We start from the raw sequence: 23,603 nt of genomic DNA, 5'->3' as shown, positions 1-23,603 counted from the left end.
TGGGATGTTAGTTGGAACTCCGAGAAGTGAATGTGACAAAATTAATATTTGATCATCTGCATGGGAGATTTGATTTCTTAATGATGCACTCTGTAATTGACCACATGCTTCAGTATTGAGGCGATAGCAAACACTTGGAATTCCTTCAGTGATCCATAAATTCACACATTCATCCCAAAACTTTCCATCCATTAGGTCAAGTAACACAACCTCACACATTCATTAAGCCTTCTCTTAGCTGCTTTACACGTATTTTGAGTTTTGTCATTTGAAATTATAACTGTATTTTTGCTGCCTCTTGCTGCAAATTGTACAAGCCTCATTGACATCCATATGCTGGTTGATGTGGATTGTTTGTAATTTCTCTGTAGAATATCGTGGATTATTGTTTTAAACAGCCCTCAAAGGAAAGAAAGCGAGACTTTTCCTGTTGGCAAATTGGATTATAAAGAAAATAGGAGGCCACCGCATCAGCTTGTGGACCATTATCAAAGAACTAATCATCAGTTGTCATGTGACACTGACCAATGCAGCAATCCAAAGCCTCTTCATGGAAAACAACCCCAAAAACAAACAAACAGATTTAACACTTTTCTCTATAAATGTCTAAAACCATCAGGATCAGGAAACCAGTCATGCTAAAATGCTAATTTGATTTTAGCTTCTGCCTCCTGCAGCTCTCTGCTGCAGCTACACCAATAGGTCGCGTGACTTTTGACCTTGAAACCACTTTCGCTGTGGTCACGTGACACTAATCTTACCCAGACAAGTGAGAATACAAACATATCTCCTCCTTCAGATCTTTGCTGCACTTATAAATATGGCTGAGGCCTGATGTCACGTGCCCTTTGACTTCGTCATACATAGTGGCTGTTTAGCGAGAAGTAGGAGGTTTAAAATATCAAGGCACTGGTCTGAAAACACAATAAGTACTGTCAACAAAAGCTTAGAGGGATTTAAAAACAGAGAGTGCTTTGTCATCTTTTACTGCTCAATCGTCTCGGTGTACTGTGGCGAAAAGACTCTGGAGTTTTGTTAACATAGCACAGCCGGGCCTTAGGCTGTTCACCTGTTGTTCAGCTAAGCCTCAGCCACCATCAAAGACTGCAAACAACACACTGGTTGGCACCTGTTCGACTTGCTGCCTCTAGGAGGCGCTGCAAAGCAATCAGAACTCGCACAAAACAGATCCAACACTAGTCAGGATTTTGAGAAACTGGTAAGAAACACACCAGCGGTTTGCACTGTGGCGGTAGCGTGTGAGCGTTTGAGGGCCGTACCTTTGACGGTGACCAGCACGGCGCTGTAGGTCTGGCCGGCCATGTTGGTGGCGTTGCAGGTGTAGAGGCCGTTGTCGCTCTGCTTGCAGTACAGGATCTTGAGGATGAAGTTCTCGGCGTAGTCCTCGTAGATGACGTGCCGACGGCCCTCGCTGATGTTGCAGCCGTCCTTCCTCCAGATGATGTGCGGCTTGGGGTGACCCGTCACGAAGCAGCTGAGCTTGGCGTGCTTGCCCTCCGTCACCGTGCAGGTGCGGGTGAACACGCCTTTGGGCAGCCTGGCGAGCGCCGACGCCCTGAGCTCGTGGCTCAGCGAGCTGAGACCGTCGGTGATGCCGGCGGCGGCGGTGGTGGAGGAGGAGGAGGAGGAGGAGGTCACCGAGGCGCTGCGGTCTTCCGTGCGATACACCGAGATGTCCTTCTTCATCTCCTCTTTGCGTTTCTGCAGGTGCGACAGGAGCGACGTGTTCTTGTCGGCCGCCTGACGCCGCGCGTCCTGGGCATCCACCGTCAGAGCGGCCGAGGCGTGCGCCCGGCCCACCGCGTTCTGCACCCGGCAGGTGTAGGTGCCGGCGTCCATGTTGCGCACGCTCTGGATCTTCAAGGTGCTGATGTCGCCGTCCGAGGCGACCTTGATGCGGTTGGTCTCGCCCAGGTAGCGCCCATCCTTCTCCCACTCGAAGTTGGCCTCGGGGTGAGCGGCCACCCGGCAGTGGAAGACCACGTCTCCGCCCAGAACCACGCGAGTGGAGGTGGGCTTGGCCATGAACACGGGGGCCCTCTGGGACATCTCCGTCGGCAGGGCCACTTTCAGGGTGACGGCGGCGTACGCCTCGCCGACGCTGTTCTTGGCTCGGCACATGTACTGGCCGCTGTCCTCCAGCGTCAGGTCGTAGATGGTCAGGCGGTAGACGTCTCCGTCCTCCACGGTCTTGAAGCGACCGCCGGACATCAGCTTCAGCTTGTCCTTCTCCCAGGTGATGAGAGGGGTGGGGCTGCCCACGATGGTGCAGCTAAGCGTGGCATCCTTCCCCGCGCACACCGAGAAGGCCTTCGGGCGGGTGAGGAACCGAGGGACGCCCCCGAACAAATTCGGATCCATTGTTTGTTCCTGCAAACCAAGACGACGGGCAAATATTAGAAAACAGAAGATGCAGAAGAGAAACACGGCATCACAGTCAATTATAATGAGGAACAAGAAAGGAAAGGAAAGAGAATGTTAGTCATCAAGCAGAGTGTGGCTCTTCAATGGAGACAACTGAAGCGAATATTGGATGTTTCGCAGAGAGAGATGGCGGTTCTGCAGTGTTACAACTGTTTCCACCTACACTATGAGTAAAGTGCAAAAATAAACTCCATTAAATATAGCTGTCTCACTAATGCCACTACAGTAACGGTTTCTAACGGACTCGTTACTGCCAAAAGTAGCAGAGCCTTAACTACGTTATCGAAATTCACATAGGTCATAGGAATATATCATATATCATAGCTGGCACATTTTCCACTTTCCAGATATATAATTACACACACAAAAAAATATGTAGTTAAGAAAAGATCAATACTCAATTAGGATTTTAACTACGGTATGTCGAGTTGGTAGATTCTAAATCATATTTTTCTCTATTCTGCCACTGCCAGGTGGGATAGAAGATGGATGGATTTTTTTTTTTTTAAAGCAACAGTATTTTACAATAAAATCAAGAAGGCATGGAAGCATCCAGAATAGAAGGAGCTGGACGGGGAAGTACTGTCACTGTGACACAGTGGAAATATGACACAACTTCATCATCTGAGCTGTGGGAAGAGGCGGGTTAAAAATAGCTGCAGGATACCAACAAGTTATATTCAGACTTTCACTTCTTCAGGCATCAGTTTGTAAAAAAAAAACAAAAAAAAAACAGTCCAGATAACAAATAGAACCCAGTGTCAGAGAGTCTGTATCATCTACTTTTCTTCATTTAAATTTGCTTATACTTTCTCTCTCTAAATGTTCATATTAATTATGCACTCAATCATGTGCTATTTCTAATCGAAACTGACAAAATGTAGGACAGAACTATTGCATATATGTATGTCTATTTAAAAAGAAAATTTAAAAGTTAAAACATAATAGAATAAATATTGTCTTCCTTATAAATAAGACTAGATCTGCATTGTATTTAGCATAAAAGCAACAAGTTCAACAGAGCATTACCCGTTTAGCAAGTCAGCAACATATGTAGTGGAGCGGGAGCTGGTTTAGCAGAGCAGAATTAAGTGAAACAGAGCGGCGGCAGCAGCAAATTTAGCAGAGCAGAAGGTCGTTGAGAATATAAATAAGAGGTTTAATAGAGCTACAGGACGATTAGCATGTTAGCAACAGGCTTAGCAGAGCCTTGCATGGCTCCACGTGACTGTGAGGCGTTCAGGTACAGGCCAGAGTGTGGGTCACCACGCTTTCAGTAAACTGCAGTTAAAATAAATAATTAAACGCATACAAATTGCATGCATATCTAAAAATCTACTTCATATTAGGACCAAACATTGCGAGGATTTGCTCATCTAATATGTGTTATATGTATGTCCACTGTCATTAATAATTTTTACTTGGTATGCACATAATATTTTCAAAAGTAAGTTGCTTCTATTTACTTCTATTTCAGATTTTTTTCTTCCGATTCTTTTTTGGTTCATAATAATATTTTTGAATGTTTTTATCTTTACATATAGTTTAAAAAAAATGACTTATGTAAATATCAGTCTCAGATTGGCATTTAATTATCAAACAAAACCATTTAAACAAAAATATCTAGGGAAAATAAGTAAATATAGTACTTCTTTTTAAGGATAATTTAAACAACAGATGCAAAACGTAATTTAATTTCACTGTAAATAAATGTTTTTTTTTACCTCTGACACATTCAATTGTTCCACGCTTTCTCTTCAACCTGTCAAATCACACAAACGCAGGATCTGACAGTCTGCTATGTGAACTCTATAAATATGTTATGCTATGAAAATAGACATAAATCCAGACATGAGATTGACATATTTATAGCAGGCAGTTACAGGACAGCGCGGCGAGGCCGAGCACATTCCCATCCTGTCGTGTTCTGTGCAGCCAACCCAAAGTCACAAAAACTCTCGGGAACAAATCAGTTTTAAAGGGTAAAACGCTCCTGTGAGAAGGTCAAACGGAGCCGGTGTGTGCCTTTCAAACAGTGACATTTAGCAGCTTTGTCACCTCTGTGGCTTGAACTGGTCATCCCAAAAATAACCTCAGCTGTCATGGCCCGTCTCTGACCATTTCCATTTGTAGAAGCAAAACGGGGAGACATCAGCTGTCTGATAACGCTCTCAGCTCCCAAACACACACATATCCACACTCATGATACAAACTGAGCTTTAAGAATCAAGACGGTTTTTAATCATCCTTAAAAAAAATACAAATTGAAAAAGTGTTAAACAATCAAGATTTCACAAATAAACCACATAATATAATTAAACTGAAACATAACACTCATAAATGGAATATTTGTACGTTTAAGGTTGAAAACCAGTTTAAGAAGTACAAACTTTGAGGTATTTGGCCCAGTGGGCATTCCTCACCTTGAGTTCGATGCTCTCAGGTGAGTCTGCACTTAGTCATGAGGCCTGAAATCACTTCACTATGTCCAGATGACCCTGGCTCCAATAATCTCCAGACACACACACAAAAAAAAAAATTTTAAATGAAAGAATGAGGCAGAAATCTGATGTTTGTGATGAAATATCCGTGATGTGGTTGTAAATCCGGGATGGTGGAACATCCCCCCCAGCCTCCTGCAGTGGGCGGTGGGACTGGTCTTCTTTCTTTCTTTCTTTCTTTTCCAGCGACTCTTGACGCCAAATAGCTGACGTGCCTGCTCTGACGCGGCCTCCCGTCCAAAATAGACCTGTCAACTGCCGCAGGGTTGGAGATAGGAGCCTGGAGCCCAGGACGCCAGCACCAGCATCAGCAGCTAGGCCATGGAGGAACTCACTCAGACACCTGGAAAATATTGTGTCCATTAAAAAAAAATCCCATATTTCACACAGAAGTGTGTAGGAAAACACACTCCTCATATTAGACAGTGTTATCAGTGTGGTCAGTTGCTTGATGTAAATGAATGCATTTTAATGTATCAGGGTGTCAGGGATAAAAAAATTTAAAAATAAACCAAAGGCTTAAAATGAATAATTACCAACTTTTTTTTGTCTTGAGTGAGATGAATCCGAGAGCCTTATGGTGTGGAACATCCAATAACATAATAAGTTTGGCTATTCTGAATGTAATAAAGACATTTTTAAAACCATAAATGAGAGCGTTGCATAACATCAGTGACAACAATGTCATCCACTATCGTTATTTTTGATGAGCAAACTGCACAGAATCTCCAAAAATATAATTCTATTTCCAAAAAATGCAATTTTATTTAAGTATTTTTGCATTATTGGATAAAATTATTACATTCTGAAAGTTGTTTTTTTCTGAATGCTACTAATTAGACTATTGGCAAAATTGTATTATGATAGTGGATCAAATATCTGATAACACTTGAAAAGTTATAAAATTATTGTTTCATGGCATTGAAAAAAATTTGGTCTTTGAAAAAAAAAAAATTCCTGTTTGTGCAAATTTTATTGCTTGATAATTGAGGCCATGAGAGTAGAAAAAAGCTCCACAGAACTGACTCAGACGGGGAACTTGAAGGAGAACGTAGAAGAAGCAACTTGTAGTCAAGGGCTAAGCCCCATAACCGGATTTTCAATCAAAGATCCTTTTCTGTAAGTATCTGCAGGCCAACTAAATCCAAATTTAGGCAAATTTCATGTGTCACAGCCTCATAAAAGAAAAAAAAATCTTTAGTGGATGTAATGAATCCTAACTACAACAGTAAATAACCCACATTCTGATGTTTGTGTCTGACTGTCAGCTTTATAGTGTAAAAGAGGCTTCATGTTTTACGCTATGATCTGTCAGTGCATCTTCTTTACAACTTCTTCAGCAGCAGAAAACACACACACACACACACAGACACATAGAAAGTCCAGGACAGTATTTGAACCTATGACCTTCTTGTTGTGAGGCAAAAGCACCAAACACTGCTCCACCGTGTGGCAGCGATTGGAATTCATGGCGTTTTATTATTTCTTGTGTGTGTTGTCTTTATATCTCAACTATCTTTGATAGTCCATCCATGTGATCTTTGTGCGTTTACCTTTTTTTTTTTTTAAACAAAAAAAACCCCCTAAAAAACCCATCAAATTTATCTTAAAACTACTTTGTGGTGAACAGGAAGTGGAGTTGTGTAAATGTATAGATTTTTACGCACGTACTTAATGTAATGTAGGTATTTCATATCTAATACACCTTTTATTAATGCATTGGTAATAATCTCTTTATCTTTCTCTCAGCGTAAAATATTTTCAATAAATAGCACTTTGTGATACACATTAAGAAATAATAATAATAATAATAATAATGATAAATATGATATGTGGTAGATTCATTCTTCACATGTGGCTATTTAGGTCTTTAATGTCATTTCTTTTTCTTCTCCACGTACAAAATGTTTTACCAGGTTTTAAATAACACAAATATTTGTTTAAAATACACTTGGATGGGATATTTATGTTGGGAATGAGTCAACCAGTTATATTTTTATCTGCATGGGCATTCATTATTCAACCTATAAATAGTTTATATATATATTTTTTTTTAATACATAGACAGCATATTCTGGTATCTTGGAGACTATTTTGGGTCGAATATCTGTTTCTATCAAGTTTTGAATCCTTCTCTGTGAGATAAAACTCATTTTAAATGGTATTATCCACAATGTGCTTCTGTATGAGATTTCCAATCATAATAAACACTTTCTCACCACTTCACTGAGATTACAGATGCCGGCCTCAGCCCCCCCCCCGGGTATTTTCTTATCTTCCATCATGGGTATTTCCCCTCCCTTGCAGGACCGTGACTGACAGCAGCAGCTCGTCTGCACCCTGATTTAAACCGCAGAAACTCGAGCAGACGGTAATCTGCCGCCGCTTCATCCCATCCTGTGGCTGGACGCGCTGAACAATGTGAGCTATTTCAATTAAAGTCACTTTCTACAAACTCACACAGAAACATACCATCATTATCTATTTTATGGATTCAATTATATTTTGAATCACTTATTTTAAAAATGTAAACCACCTTATAAAAGAGTTTTCGTGGTCTCGCAGGTGCTGCGCTAAACTAAAGCTAAACACTCTGAATGCACAATGCCTCATTTGGCCATTTGACTTTCCCCGCACACTCAACAGAAAACCCAAAAGCAGGCAAAAATTAAAATAGATTTTTATTTCAAAACAATCGTCACACAATCGGTCACACAATGAGATGATGAAACACACTCAGAAATAAGCTTTAACAGCCTCTCTACTCACTCACAGGAAACGAGACGCGATGTAAAGCCCAAAAAACGATGTTCTTTTGGCATGTTTCAGTTTTCAGCTAATGTTTCATTTACAGATCAAACAGAAACACAAACACACACACAAAAAAACCCCCATAAAACAAGTTCACCCTGCAGGATGAAGACGTAGCACCATGTTCCAGTCACTGCGGCTCTCAGACTGTGTAGTGGATAAGAAGAGTTTCAGCCGTGATTTGAAAGGTGCATTAAAGTGAAAATCAAAAAAAAAAAAATGGACGTGCCGTGGAACATGCTGGAGGGATGCAGTCCGAAAAATCCAAACCTGGACTTTTTTAATTTTGTCACTTTTTGTTGAATTTCCAGGTCAAAAACATCTTGCCACTTTTAAGTTCATATGATGGCTGAACGACGACGATGTCGGCGAGGCAGAGGAATTTTTGAGCCTTTAAAAAAAAAAAAATTCCAGTTGCTTTAACTGGTGAAATTTTTAATTTACTACATGACCAACAAACAACAATAAGTTCAAATCACTCACTACAGGTAGAAATGTTGAGTTACCGAATCCTATATCTAGTGTGGATTCAACTTTGACTCAAAAAAAACAAAAAAAAAACGTCGGAAGTCGTTTGAATTACGAAATAAAAAGTCCTGCATTGAATCGTGGAGATATTTTGACTCACACAATGAAGTTTGTGATTCTATTTACCGAGGTTAGCGAGATAAAACACCCTTGTTTATTCATGCTTGTAATATCCCATTTGTTCCACAGGGTGGCGTAGTGAGCGACCTCAGGATTTAATCCTGCTCACCGGATGCTACAGTGACTCAACACTGCCCCCTGGTGACCGTGTATCTTTGAAGACCCAAACAGGCCTTTGGGCCAGCCTGAGCTGCGGAGGAGAGGCGGTCGCCATGGTAACTGACCCGCAGTCCGACTCCCATCCTCCCGACGAGAGAGGCTGAACTCTGAACCTTTTCTGGAAGCTTGCGTCGCTCGTCCCACTTATCCGCCGCGTCGCAGTTTGTTTGAAGCCATGAGGGAGGCCGAGGACGGCTTTAACACTGTTCCACACCCAGACACTGTCGAGTTCGCCGCCACAACTCGACTTTAGTTAGTTGTGACAAAAAAAACAACAAAACAAACAACTTGGAGTTAGTTGTTACAATTGGAGTCTACCTAATAATAACAAATCCCAGTTTATGTGATCACAACCAGACTTGAGTTAGTTGCAACAACTAGAGTCAAATAGCTGTAAAGACTAAATTCTAGTTAGTTGTAATAACCAGCATTTAGTTTGGAGTAATATGACTTTTTTTTTTTTTTTTGTCACAACTAGACTATAGTAGTTTGAAACAATTAAACTCTGGAATTGTCTGGTTTAGTAGAAATAACGCTTATAGTTGGATTTTCCCCAACTAGTGTCGAGTTAGTTGTAATAACAAACACCTTGTTTGTCACTTGTGATAACAAGAATCAAGTAAGTTGTAAAAAAAAAAAAGAACAACAAAAAACAAGACAAGACTCTAGTCAGTTGTAATAACTAGTCTAGTTAGTTGTGATAATACTAGTCTGGGTTAGCATTAGCTTGTGACCTGCCCTCTCATAAGGCCACATGTCCGTTTATTCCATGTCTGTATGCGATTCTTTTATAGCAAAAAAAAATAAAATAAATAAAAACAATTCTTCTGTTAAAATCTCACTAGATAACCTGAATATGATTGTTACAACTAACCCAGACTGTGAGGTTACTTCTGAACAGTTCATGCATTTCCGGTTGGTGTTGCGGTAAAAACAGCAGATTATAGAGCTTCGGACATTTTCACAGAAATGTCCAAAGTCTCCCAGCTGTCTCGGGTGTCCTCTGAGACTCCAAAAAAAACAAAAACACTGGCGTGTCGGGTGTTTTAACATGAGGCGGCTTCTACAGAACCTCCCCACTAAGGCACTGCTGATGATCAGAGGACAGGACTGGAAACGTGGCCGCGCACACGCGAGTCTCTACACACAAAGAGTGATAACACACACACACCCACACACACACACACACACAAAAAAACCCCTGTGAGCAGCTTTTAGGCTGTATCGACATTAAAAAAAATAATATCAAAACAATACACACACAATAACAGGTTTTTTCTATCAGTGCATAACTCTGGAGGACGTGTCCGCATTCAACGAGCTCAATTAAAAAAAAAAAGAAAAGAAAAAAAGGCTGAGTGATATTTTAACACACAACATGAGTCCGACTTGTTTCGAGTGTGATGTTCAGCATCGTGCAGTCTTTAAAAAAACATTTATGAAGAAACAAAAGGAAAACAAAAAAACTAAACTTTTCTATTTTTCTGTGTTTTCGTCGAACGCTCGATTTAAACTGAGGAAACCTGCAAGTAGCTCTTATAACTGTTTTAAATAGACACTGCATTCATTTTAGCTGCAGGATAAAGTGTTTCGTTTCGAGTCAAACTAAAGTTTTCCAACACATATAAAGCAGACTTTGCAGGTCTGATGAGTTTGTTTTGTTTTTTAATTTATGTTTTTCACGCTTTTAACATATTTTTCCTTCTTGATTCAGATACGTTTTTGGACGGTAGTTTTTCCCATTTCAACTGCAGGTCAAATCTCTCCAATCTATATGTAGATTCCGTTTTCACATAATTTCACTGTCATTTTTATTTTTTTAACAAGGTTTTGGGCTTTCAGCCTTGTTTTCAACTATTTTTCCCGCTTTTCAGATTCTGGATTTCAAACTTTTCCTATCTATTTCTGATTGTAGACACATGAGCAGTGACAGAAAATCCCGATTACTTTTACAGCTGCAGGTATAATAGGTTAAAAAAAACTTTCCCCTGCAGTTTTTGCACACTTAGCATAATTTCTAAACTTCTTTGGACTAGTTTGGATCCCGCAGGTCAGATTCCTGCGATCTCTCTCTCTGATTGTGGACACATGCACTGTGGCAGCAGCAGTTAGGAAGCAAACGCACAATACTTTCATTTTGGCTTCAGATTAGTTTCTGATGCAAAATTAAATTTGCACCAGATTCAAACACATGACAGTGGCAGTTCTGAAAGCTACATTCTGTTTTAGACTTGTTTTTACAACAACGTTCACCCAAATCTCATCAATCTGTTGGCTGCAGATTACATTCATCAGATTTATTTTGGACAGCAGCAGCAAGTTGCACGTCTAGTTTTATCTCGATTTGTTTAAAGTCTTGGAGTAATTCTAATCTAGTTTTACCCTTTTAGATGAATTTTAGACTCGTAGACTACCGAAATATTTGTCAGTTTGAATCTCTCATGAGCATAGACACATGCACTGTGAGAGCAGCAGTTATAAAAGCTCCCTGTTGAATACGAGGTAAGTAGGTTTTCCAACTAGTTTCTAACTCGCTTTAATCTAGTTTTAGTACTTTTTTGTTATCCGTCTCCTGCATGTCAAATTCCATCAATCGCTTTCCGATTGTGGACACTCCACTTCCGTCTTACTTTGACTGCTGCTGGTTGAATACTATAGGTAGATAGGTAGATGAGTTGTTTGTTTTTTTTGTTTAAATTGGTTTGTAACTAGCTTTAATCTAGTTTTAAGTAGATTTTGTCATGCTTCCTTCCCCTGCAGGTCAAATCCCTTCAAACTCTTTCTGATTGTGGCAGTTATCAAAGCTACTTGCAAAATAATAAAATCAAAAAATCAAAGTGAATTATCTGCCTAAACAATCTCATTGTTCTTTCTCTAAATAAATAATTGATATATATATATAATAATAATATATGTGTTGATAAATATTCATGACGCTGACTGTGGAAAGGCTTTTTTTTTTTTTTTTTTTAATCTCCTCATGCTTTTGCAGAAGAGGCAGTTCGAATGTGAAATCGGCCCTTTGCAAACTAAAACACAGAAAAGAGTCGTAAAATCAACTTCACTCCGCTAATAAAATCCAAATGCAGCTGGAAGTTGCAATAAAAAAAAAAAAAAGAAAGAAAAAAAAAATAGAAATATGTAACGTGCAGCAGAGGTCCGGACAAGTCCTGATCGGAAACCTTTTCGACACGCGAGCCGCAGAAATGCTTAATACTGAACTAAATCCGCATTCAGGCGTGCTGAAATAAACAGTTAGCAGCATCGAAGCCCGTGTGAAACCACATCACGGCTGCACTTGTCACTTCTGTAGAGCGTCAGTACTTGGATTTCGGCGAATTCGTGCAACTAGGAACTCGGAAAGTTACCAGTTGGGATTATTCACACGGAAATTTGAAAAAAAATAAAAAAAATAAAACAACATTGACAAGTCAGCCTAAGAAATATCTCTGGATAAATAACAATGCTGCTGCTATTCTTACAATCTAAATGAAATGCCAGGAAAGTCAATATTAGTTATCGACCAAAAAGCAGATTATGTCTAATTAAGTTTTTTTTGTTTTTTTTTAAATACAGTTGGTTAATTCCATCACAGTGCTTCACTAAAAAATTATTTTGGAAAAGCACTTGTGCAGTCATCTTCACCAACGTTGCATCAGCTTCTTCAACTTCATTGAAACTTCCAACTTCCCCAGTGGTAAATGCATCCCCCCCCCCCCCATTTTGGAAGTCAGAACTTTCCCACTTCCCAGTTACTCATGAAAGCACCGCGACACTGCAGGAACGACGTACTTTAGATGAGCAGACAACAGACGAGTATTTACATATGGGTATTCCTGTTCAAGCAGCTTTTAAAGGTGACGTGTTATTATGTGTTATCTTTAGCATATTTAAAAAAAAAAAGAAGAAGAAGAAAAAAAAGTGGCATATTTGTTTTCATAACTTACCTAAACCTCCTCGTTTTTTTTTTAGGATTCTGGGTCAAAGGAGGAGGATTACACCGAGTCGGATCAGCGTTGACTCCATGTTTGTCTGATGCGATCCCCCCCCCCCCCCCACACGTTCTCCGTGTGCGACGGCTGTACGTCGGCAGCCTTTGCTTCCGAGGAAACGCCTTCGATGAGACGCCCGACTCCGCACACGAGCTTAGCAGGGCCTCTCCCCGTCCAGGGAGCGTTGATGCAGAGTCGTACGGTGGATGGAAGACGCGAGGTTTTTCCCTGATGCGGCGGCACGAGCACCGATGTTGCCAAGGTCAAACTGAAGTTCGTCGAAGGCCACAATGTTCACCGAGCAAATGAAAACGTAAACACTACAAAACAAACGAGCGGAGAAGCCGTCGCGGTGGCGGCGGTGGCGGCGGCGGCGGCGGCGGCGCGTCCTCGTGGGAGTGCCGTCCCGACGCGTCACGGAGTTTTCGAACCACGGGCGGCCGCGGTGCCCCCAGCAGATACCTCAGGACCAAAGGCACTTCAGCAGCCGCTCCCAGGTCGCTGCTCCGAAGGAGAGCCACTCATGAGCTCCTGTTCACCTTCATCATCATCCTCCTCCTCCTCCTCCCGCCATCCACCGAGCTGGACCGGGGTGGGCAAGCTGGAGCCGAGACCTCCGGGAGCCTGGAGGCCTGTGGAGTGGAAACACTGATCAGTTTTCCAACTTTCATTTTGGATTCTTACAAGATAGTAAAATAAAAAATATATATAAAAAAAAGAAAAGAAAAAGGAGGATGATTTCAAGCCTTTATCCACCTGTGTGAGTGTGCAGGTCTCTCAGGGGCACCGGGTGATGCCACTGGCCAGATGTTCTCTGTGGGTGGGACGTCTGCTGGTGGAGCTGCGGGGGACAAACAGTCAGTTGGACAGCAGGGTGTGGAGCGTAAGAATGAGGTCAAAACTGAGGACATTTGATGGTCTCATATGAAGGAGGGTCACCTCGTGCATGTAGATGGCGTGGAGACTCATCTCTGCTGAGGCGAACTCAGAATGCAGCGCGTTGCTCCGCAGCAGAGACTCACTGCGGGACATACTGAAAGAGGGGGAAAACAAAACAAAAAAACCACGATGAAGCAGCCAGCTTTTCTTTTTTTTTTAAACTCATCTGCGAAACATTTTTAAAGACTAAAGTCTGTTGAACAGTTAAACTGACCAGAAATCACAGTTTCTGCCTCAAAACAGTGTAAATATTTACTATTTGTTGTGTTAAATGTGTGAAAACACACTAACTAGCAGCCTTGTTTGACAGTGGTCACACTACCTACGTTTAACGCTTAGAGGTCTCACCTGTCTATGACGGTGCGGTCGCTGCGATACATGGTGGTCTCGGGGTGGACGGAGGTGGGCAGCAGGCTGTGCGCTCGAGCCCGCCCGCCGTGTCCCGGAAGCTGCGACGTGGACAGGGAGGCCAGAACGCTGGCGGCGGCGGAAGCGGCGGTGCTCGGGGGGATGAAGCGGTGGTCCCGGCCCTGCAGGCCGGAGGCGGTGAGGATGGGGTGAGCCAGGACGCTGGCCAGAAGGTTATCGGGCTGCAGAGAGGAGAGCAGTGTGAAAAAAAATCTAAAACATCGGCAGAGAGTTTGTATGAACCCTCAAAATTCTACTTTTAACATCCGAGACAAAATCCGAGATGTAAACCTGTTGGAAAACGGTCAGTGAAACAAACTGTGGGAATCTCTGGTTAATATGTCCCTACTTTCTCAAGAATTGAATGGATTAAATTGTTGAAATAACAGTTAACCACTGGTGTAAATAAAACTAAAGGGTTCCAGAACAGATTCCTGTGAAATGCCACGTATCAAATAACACTATATTTCAGTGTCTTGGCTGTTAAAGGTTAGAAGGTTAAAAGGTATCATTAAACCTAAATATTAATTAAATGTAATCTTTAGTTATTTCAAAAATATAAAAATATTGTCATTTCATCCAAGTATGATATAAAAAGTTTAATGCTTGATTATCTTAACTATATCAGGACATTTTAAAGACAGACAAATGTTATTTGCAGAGTAAATATTGTATTTGAATACTATGACATATTTTCAACATTTAAAAACTAAAAACCTAAAATAATAATAAGTTATGAATACCAGAATAAGTCCTTGTCCACAAATGTACTACAAATTCTTTTAACCAACAAATAAATGTAATGCTAAAAACCAATAGTTTTGTGTTAAACAAAAAGCTTAAAGGATATACTAGACGAGATTTTATAAATCTTCTGCCATTTAAACTAAAATACTAAAATAATGCTTGGTTGCAGCTGTAGTTGTTGGTGTAAATGGGCCCTGATACCAATCCCTGTGGAACACCACATATCAAATCGTTATAGCTATTCTCGTGCATTAAATCATGAGCAGTAAGTTCAGTAATTCTGAATATTTTCTTGATGTTTTGACAGTTCGTGGTGGATTTACCCCAGTGGCCGACTCGTTGGACTGCAGCGAGGTGCAGAGCGGGGCCTCGGACAGTAGCAGCTGGGTGGACGGGCCGCCCTGGGCGTCGTGATGCACCTTCTCTTTCAGGTGGCTGATGAAGACGGAGCTCTCCTGAGGAGGCTGCCAGCGCGGGTTCTTGATGGTGAAGTGCATGAGGGACAGCTCCGTCTTCCCGTTCTCCGCCTGCTGGTACACGGACGCTTCGGTCTGACCCTCGGACAACCACTGAAAGACACGCCACAGCCGAAATCAACCGACGGCTTCACGCCAGATTAAACGAACGACAGAAATCCTGGGACATGTTTTTATGCCGGATGTTGTCCAAGTGAAGCTGCTGCCTCACCGTGGGGTTTCCGTGGCGTCTGATGTCCATCTGTGCGAAGGAGCAGATGTCTCCGACTCCGACCACCTCCACCGTGAAGTTCCGGAAGAAGTCGATGATCTCCAGAGACTTGTTCCTCAGTATGAAGATGAGGATGAAGGGTGTGACGATGGGAGACAGCAGCTCTTCCAGGATGAAGACCTGGTGAAATCACACAACATCCTTTAAGCTCTCGTATCTCGTCGAAGCTAAACACAGATGGGCTCATTCGCTCTCGGCGCTCACCGCCTTGTACTGGAACAGCTGAGCCACCTCGTCTCGGGTCTCGCTCTTGTTGGCGTGGCCCCTCCAGTGGTCCGGCATGTAGTGGATGTGAGCCAGGACGCACTGCAGAAGCTGCTCGGGACACCAGACCATGTGCTCGTCTGGGATGAATGACCTGCAGGAGGAAGAACAGCCAGATGGTGAAACAGGAAACTTGTTATTATAACTGCACACCAACACAACTACAGTACCAATAACATTCAGAGTATATTACTGTATATAAAATCAAGTCAGATCAACACGCCCCCACGCCGTTGCAGCTCTGCAGACCCACCTGGTGATGGTTATGACCACGCCCAGCACGGTGATGGCGGTCAGAATGTGCTGCACCGTCAGGACGTCCTCGTCGTACACGGTCAGCGCGATGAGGACGGCCAGCACCGAGCCCGAGAAGAACGCCACGTTCTTGGCCAGCACGGTGAACAGCGGCGAGGTGAAGGAGTTCATGTACTTGGAGGTGGGCTTGTAGCCGCGGCCCAGGCGTCCGTGCAGCTCGTGGTCGAGCTCGTTGAAGTGCCGGAGGTACAGGCGGCCGTACAGCGACCAGCGGCGGGCGCCCAGGCTGCCCGGCTCCCGGCGGATCACCTCGGTGTAGCTGAAGAAGGCGTACAGCACCTGCCACACCAAGATGAACGGGCAGAGGAGCAGGTTGGCCACGCCCATGAGCAGGATGATGCGGCTCAGCTGCTGCGCCAGCTCCAGCCGGTTGCCGCTGCGCTTGTACTTGGGGTGCAGGTTCCACTTGTTCTGGAAGAGCGAGCCGGGGCCCCAGAACAGGATCAGCTCGAAGTTGTACTTGAGGCCCTGGGTGAGGAACACCACGTTGCCCAGCAGGGGGAGCTGCAGCTGCACGGGCAGCAGGGACTTGTTGATCATGGCCACCATGTAGTTCTTGAAGCGCAGGATGCGGTGGTAGATGTCCAGCTCGGTCAGCTCCTTCTTGTGGATGCACATCTGCTGCTCCCTCTGCAGGCTGATGAGGCGGTCCTGCACCTCCTGCCATGTGAAGTTACACAGCTCATCCTGTAACACACACACACATACACACACACACACACGGCTGATCACGGAACGTCCGGCTGTGATGAACTGTGACAGTAAAGATTTAAGTCTTCAACTCACCATACGGATCTTCAGGGCCTTGATGTAGAACTGGCGGATCTCCCAGTAGCTCAGGATGTTACAGAAGACTTTAACCAGACGGTACACCCAGAAGACGGCGGCCATGATGAGGAGGAAGATGATCCAGCTGTTCCTCTGGATCCTGGAACCACACGCACAGATCTGTGTGAGGCACAGCTCACTGCACGGTATGCAGAGGTACTGGACATAAAAAGTAACAAAGTGAAGGGGGAGGGCCCCAAGTCCTCCTCACTGTCAGCAGCATTAGCCTGTATCCACAGTAGCTGTGATTAGCGTTAGCGCGCTTAACTGACAGCTCACTTCCTTTTTTAAAAGCTGTGTTTTGTCATTAGTTCATAAATCTGTTTCTTTCAAGAGCTGAAATCCAGATGAGCATCTTCCTCCCACTAACTGATGCAACTTCAGCCAACATGCAGCTCAGACCCAATAACTACCTACTTTTTCTTTGTATTTATTCAAATAACTCCAATACTTTTTAAGGAAGTAACTAGCAATCCATACATGAGCACATTAGATGTTGTGAATCTTTTCACCTGCTAACACGATGGATTTTTACATTGCAGCATGAAAATATTGCTCAGTGTACAGTGATCAAACACTTCTATGCCACAAGATTCTCGAGTACTTTTCTTTCGAGCTTTGTACCGCCACGGTTAACTGTCAAATACTCATTTGAAAATGTTTACACTCTGTCACAATGACTCTGCTTTCCGTCAGCTCTCCTGCAGATGCAGTGGGATCCGGGATGTTTTTTATGAGGTGTAATCAGCTGGAGAAGGCAAATTAGACGCGGCGTCCATGGAGGACGCAGGACGAGCTGTTCTCAAATTGAAGCGCGGAGCGGTGGGATGTGGTCACACTTTTGATATAAACAAGTGAGCGCGCGAGGGGAAAGGGCACCGTGTGGTAGCTTGAGGAGATTGGGTGGGGGTTATGTCAGGTGTCATATGCTCGTCAGCTCGCTGCCTCCAGCTCAACTGTCAGTATGTGGGTCTGCGGGTCGCGGCTCTCCGAGGATATCGCTTACATCGCTGCAAGCGGCTTCCAGAGTACACAGCGCTCGCGCAAAGCCTTCAATCTCAGGTTGGAGTAAACAAACCTCTGAGAGGTTTGCTTTAATCCAGAGCAAATGAAACTGCAGAACTATTATTTACACAAATCTCTTCTTTAATGCCTTACATTAGCATCATGGATTACGTCTCACGTCGTCATACTGGAGTTTTGCAACAAACTCACATTGACACGTTAGCATTTGAGGAGGTAACTCATTTCAATACGTTAGCATTAGTCCTGCTGACTCACTTTGCTACTTTAGCATAGAGCTACTAACTTATTATTAACATTTGGTGATGAACCGTATAGATATTAATAAATGGAGTGTAAACATTTTTTATAAATAAAAGCTGTATTTTTCCACACAAAAACTTGAAGGTCAGCACCGATATCTCATCTCTGATGATATTTTGAATCCCCACGAGGAGCATTCAACATCTTTCGGTTTTAAATGTCTAAAGCATCTATCTTATAATAGACCCAGTGTTCTGTGTTTTATCTGCAGGACATTTTTAATGAGTTCAAAAACCCGAGTACAAAATCCGTAAAAAAAAAAAAAAAAAAAGTGGCTTCAGAGAACACAAACTCTTTGACAGGAGCTCCTTCATCCCATCTGAAGTATAATTGTAGATGAGTAAAGTGACACTAGGCCGAATGGAACATGTCATTACCTCTCGGTGCACTGCTGACTCGGCAGGATGGCGTCTGGCAGAGTGACCTTGTTCCTGTCCGTCGGGCTCAGGCCCTGTCCCGTGTGGTTCACCGCCCGGTTGGCAAACAGCACGTCGTACTCCACACAGTTCACCAGGAAGGTTGTGAACGTGACCACGAACAGAAACTGACTGTTGGAAGATGAGAAAACATGGATTACAAAAAGAAGGCAGAACGATTACAATCTGGAATCAGAAAAAAAAAACCCCAGCACATATGTGATTCCAAACAGGTCAAAGACAAAGCAGAAACTACAGGAAAAAGCAGATAGGAATGAGCCAAAATTCAACCTATCAGACCCATGAAATTAACCAAACCTGTACTAGACCGAGAGAAGCACAAAACAAATCAGAAAGCCAGTTCAGAAACCAAGTATAAACTGACAAATAATCAATCCAAAACCCAACGATTAAGTGAGAAACCAGAACAAACACCGAGTAAGAATAAGCTTAGAGTCAACACAAGTCATTAACAGAACAAACTTTAAAAGGCAGTTAAACACCACGTAAACAGGAAGAAATATTGAACCCAAAAAGCAAGCAATTAAAATAAATTAACAGTCAGGAGCCAGCTGATATTAATATGTCTCAACCCAAATACATAAAAAACCATCAACCACATGAACCAGTCAGAAACCAATCGGAAAGAGTCAGAATCTAAACAGGAACTGGCCTAAAACACCTTCAGAAAGAAGAACCGATCAGAAAGATTCCAAGTCCAGACGGAAACCCGTCAAAACCTTGGCATGTAGGATTTCAAAACAAGTAATCAACTACGGAAAAGTCAATCCTTAAACCAAATGAAAGAGTCATGAACCAGATTGAAACCTGTTTAGGTTCATTAACCTGAAGATAACCTCAAAACAGGTCAGGAACTCGGAGAAAAATAACCCAAAAGGGGGTTAAGAAAACGGGATTATCGGCCAAAGACTATCACAAAAAAACTCAGCATTTACCTTCTCAAAATGATTCAGAAACTATTTATAAACAAACCAATAAGTAAATCCAAAACAATAAAATGTACAACCACAACACAACTCATGAACATGCCCAAAGGAGTCAAAATCCAGGCAGAAGTCACTCAAAAAGTTATTTCAAGCCAAACATCAGGAGGAAATTAACCGGAATACTGGTCAGAAACCAAAAATCAAATCAGACATCGGGTCAAACTCATTCGAAAAAAATACCCAAACTTCCAGAAACTGAAAGCTCGATGATGAAACATGAGGACAAAGTTCAGAAATTTGGATTCACATGGAGGAAAAGTTGACCGTCATCGTTTCCACAAACTGAGGTTCTCGTTACTCGACACTGAGTTGGTCGTGTCAGCACAGAGACGCCAGTTCTCCAAAACAGAACCGTCGTGCTTCCAGGAACCAAACACCCGACTCCAAACTGGTGCATCCACATTCTTTTTTTTTTTTTCATGGACACCGCAGGTTCTCTTTCATACTTGGAAGAAGCGATGGGAAGCGTTCAGTTGTTTACACTCAAAGTCAGTGAGTCTCTGTGCTGCTTTTATCCGATTCGAGTGCTGAAACACCCTTTTATAATGTGTTTAAATGTGAAAATTTTTGTGATGGCTGCAGTGACGTCAGAGTTGAAGCTCTCAAGACTTAAAATATGGATCGTTTCACCTGGTTTGAACATGTGATTACTGGACATTACACCGTGTGCAGAATGTGGTTGGAGCTGGTCAGATGATCAGCGGCTATTACTGAGACTGTGGCGAGATTCAGACACACAGACGGCGGAGGCCGAAATCACCAACGTGTGTTTTCAGAGAGGAAACGGCTCCACACGCGGCTGCTGGCTGCTCCATGTTAAAAGCCTGAAGCGCAGCGAGCTGTCAAAACAGCATGAAAAACCACCGGCAACACTAAAGACACGTCTCAACCTTCACGCTGCCATTTCACAAGGTAAAACCTCCACAAACCTCTTGAGCAAGAAGTGGCCATAAATGTAACACAGCTGCAACAACACAAGGGTCAGAGGTCAGTTCAACCTCTCCCATATGTCATATGGTACAATCCCATGGAATGTAGACAACAATATACGAATTCTAATGATTTGATACAAGAACATTCAACACAATGCCATACCGTCAAACATTCAATACAATATGCTACCATGTGATGCAATACACGATGTTACATCACACAATGAAATTAGCTAGAATGTCATAAGATGTAATGCAATATGACAGGAGGGAAGATAAGTAAATAAATATGATGCACTACCATGTGATGAGTCAGAATATGATCTGACACAATTTGGCTACACACTCAGATAAATGGTGGTATAATTCTTTTTACTCAAGGAGATGAATCTGAGAGGAACTTTTAATTCAATACATGAAATAGCAGAAGTACCCCGTAATAAATAGATGTATTACTGCGGTATGGTTAAACAGCACACTCATAATCAGCAGAGAATTAAAAACACAACAAAACAAAAAAACAAAAACAAACAACTAATGTTTTATTTGTGTCTGTGGAGGACTTTGGATTGAACTTTCGTACGGCTTCATACTTACACAAGTTCAAAGAACTCTGAGAGCATCATGCAGGCGAAGCCATTCTTCTGATGGAAATGATAGATGTGACCGCTCGGTTAAAGAAAAGACGTGTTAAAAACTGTAAACCTGGTTTCAGCTGTGATTTGTGAGTGAAAGAGTAAATAATGTTTGCCCTTCTATTTTCAAAAAGGATATTCTTGTGAAGAAGTTATCAAGGTTCTTTATGTGGTGCCACGAGTCTGAAATAGAAGAAAAAAAACATGAATAATAAAGCAGATAGTACATAAGGCAGATCTAAACAGAAGCAGAACAACTTAATTTACAACTAATTAACTATCAAAAGGCATCAAATTACCAATATTTTCAACAGCCCTCACCACAAAATCTATTTTATAAGGGGTCCCAGATTAGATCCCTGAGGAACATCACAAAATGCACTTTAAAAGAAGCTAGAGTTTTTTGATTTTCTATATCTTTACATGTATCTCATATTTATTACAATTTAATGTCCAAATTGTTAAGAACAAAACACTCGTGAAATCTGCTGCATGACGTTTATTATTACAGATTTTTTTGTATTTTTCTATGTATTCTATTGTATTTTATTTTGAGGCGTTTCAGAAGCCTCTGTTATAAATAATGAATCTTTTTAAGTGACTGACATCAATAACCCAAAAGACATTGTTGCTTTGGCCTCAAACCAACCACAAAATATACAGAAATCTTAAAATACAATATGCTACCTACCCAAGTCACGTGTGAACAAGAACGAGAAATGTCCCACAATAGATCCCTGAGGAACACCCTCCATTAATTCAACTGGTGAATCATAGTAATAAATGTTTTAACATGTTCCTCTTCGTTATTCACAACTTTAATGGTGCCGTGTGTGAAATATAAATAAGGTTGGTTAGATGGCAGTAGTGTGGCACACTATTTTAGGTCATCCTCAGGACATTTTTCACAATTTTCTGACTTATGACGAATGTATAATCACCACAGCCTTTAGTTTTGGCTCAAACACACAACGTTCTTTGTTTAAGTCTTTAAAATGTGAAACACATGATGGAAGATGAGGCGTCTTACCACGTTGTTGTTTTTTTAAATGACTATTCAATAACATGAAGCTTTAAGCTAAGGCTATTGGAGTTATTTGAGGTGCAGCGGCCCTCAGGTGAACTCATCAGGACAGAGAAAACGTGTTGTTCGAGGTTTGGTTGACAAACGTGTTTACCTTTCAGGCCTTCGGGCACATGGACCAGCAGATCCTCCTCCCCGGGAGGCGAGTCCTCCTCGAAGTCCTCGATCCTCTGATACTCCTGGTACGCTTCAAAGTTCGCCATTGTGTCTTTAGTGTTGCTTTACATTATCCTCTCGGGAAACGGGACAAGTGTTTAGAGGCTCCCAACACGTAGCCTCCAGCTACATGCTGCGGCTAATGTTAGCCTGCTAAAGTGCTATCGGTGGGCAAGAGTCCCATGTTGACACGTTAAACTCGGTTAACAGCGAGGACGCGAGGCGGCTGGGGGTGGCGGCGGTGGTGGTGGAGGTCTCTCACCGAGGAGCAGAGCTTGACCTCCCCCGGTTAACGGACCGTGTGCCGCCGCGGTGTGGGAGGCTGTTAGCCCGTGGATGATTCAGCCTGTCTGGGACTCGGGTTTGTTTTGTTCCGAGTTCTTCTATAAATGTGTGATAAACGACGTCCGACCACCGTACGGCGTCGTCCCCGGAGCCGCCGCCGCCCGGTTCGATTAACACACGTCACGCAGACACACCGTGCACCGTGTCCGTGCCGCCGCACCGTGTCCGCCGTCTCTACTGTTTTTGTCTTTCACAAACAAATGTCAACAAAACACTGCTTGACGTCACGGCTGTTCCGACACACCGTCACTTCCGGATACTGCTTGTAGTTTTTAGTTTTTTCTTAACGCTTCCGGATAGTTTTGTGTTTTATGTCTGGCGCTCCCTTCTGGCAGGATGGCGGAATTACATGTGAATATTGCTTTAGTGTTGAAGATGTACACACATTTATTTAAAAATCACATTCGCCAAGGAACGTTGAGGCAAAGTAGGAGGAAATATGATGTTTAAGGTTTGGCTGACTATAGATTTCTTTGTCTTTGTAATTTTCGAGTTTGACCTCAAAATTGCAACAACAGAGTTCCTGGGGGGAAATGATGAGTCCAGTATTTGTGATAACTGTAATATTGTAAAAAAAAAAAAGTTTTATATATTATTCATATGTGTTTGTGTGAAATTGTTGCTCGTTTCTGCCATACCTTTGTGTGACACATATGCAGCATCCCATTAAATAAATCTATGGTGTTACTGTGCCAAGGTTTGGTTTGGTCACTTTATGCTCAATGGTTTTTGGGTGAAAAGCTGCAGGTCAGGTTCAACTTTCTCCATTGTAGTTCTTTTGAAATCCGCACAAACAGAAATGTGTTGAGGATTTTGCAAACGTGTCAGGGTTTGTTAATGTTTATAAATATTTAGATATGCTCATATTTATTAATGACTGAAAATCCAAGAGCTTAAA

At 42.4% G+C, this 23,603-nt stretch overlaps 2 protein-coding genes across 13 annotated transcripts in view; both read right to left on the bottom strand.

The window, feature by feature from the left end:
* obscnb (obscurin, cytoskeletal calmodulin and titin-interacting RhoGEF b) overlaps positions 1 to 5,088 on the bottom strand; it is a 76,107-nt gene extending 71,019 nt beyond the window's left edge. For 11 of the 12 annotated variants that reach the window (XM_080503416.1, XM_080503423.1, XM_080503422.1 and 8 more), the window contains exons 1-2: positions 4,869 to 5,088; positions 1,281 to 2,391 (exon numbers count right to left, since the gene is read on the bottom strand). In XM_080503416.1, the coding sequence (XP_080359542.1) occupies positions 1,281 to 2,382 (1,102 nt within the window). In that variant the 5' untranslated portion in view covers positions 2,383 to 2,391; positions 4,869 to 5,088. Of the gene's footprint in view, positions 1 to 1,280; positions 2,392 to 4,169; positions 4,247 to 4,868 lie in introns of those variants that run through there. The other variant, XM_080503420.1, reaches the window with a different exon arrangement.
* Positions 5,089 to 12,722: 7,634 nt separating this feature from the next.
* atg9b (autophagy related 9B) lies at positions 12,723 to 22,407 on the bottom strand (the record flags this gene model as incomplete). The annotated part of the gene is made up of 13 exons (XM_080503457.1): positions 12,723 to 13,188; positions 13,313 to 13,397; positions 13,496 to 13,589; positions 13,844 to 14,085; positions 14,974 to 15,219; positions 15,338 to 15,517; positions 15,602 to 15,755; positions 15,915 to 16,663; positions 16,763 to 16,904; positions 18,508 to 18,678; positions 21,083 to 21,147; positions 21,260 to 21,303; positions 22,299 to 22,407. 13 exons carry the CDS (start codon positions 22,405 to 22,407, stop codon positions 13,037 to 13,039), a joined length of 2,433 nt encoding a protein of 810 aa, XP_080359583.1. The 3' UTR covers positions 12,723 to 13,036.
* Positions 22,408 to 23,603: the final 1,196 nt, after the last annotated feature.

This window comes from Blennius ocellaris (assembly GCF_963422515.1).
Source record: "Blennius ocellaris genome assembly, chromosome: 10".
NCBI classification, from domain to species: Eukaryota; Metazoa; Chordata; class Actinopteri; order Blenniiformes; family Blenniidae; genus Blennius; species Blennius ocellaris.
The sequence above is the reverse complement of the archived record's forward strand: the minus strand, read 5'-3'. Positions and strand labels throughout refer to the sequence as shown.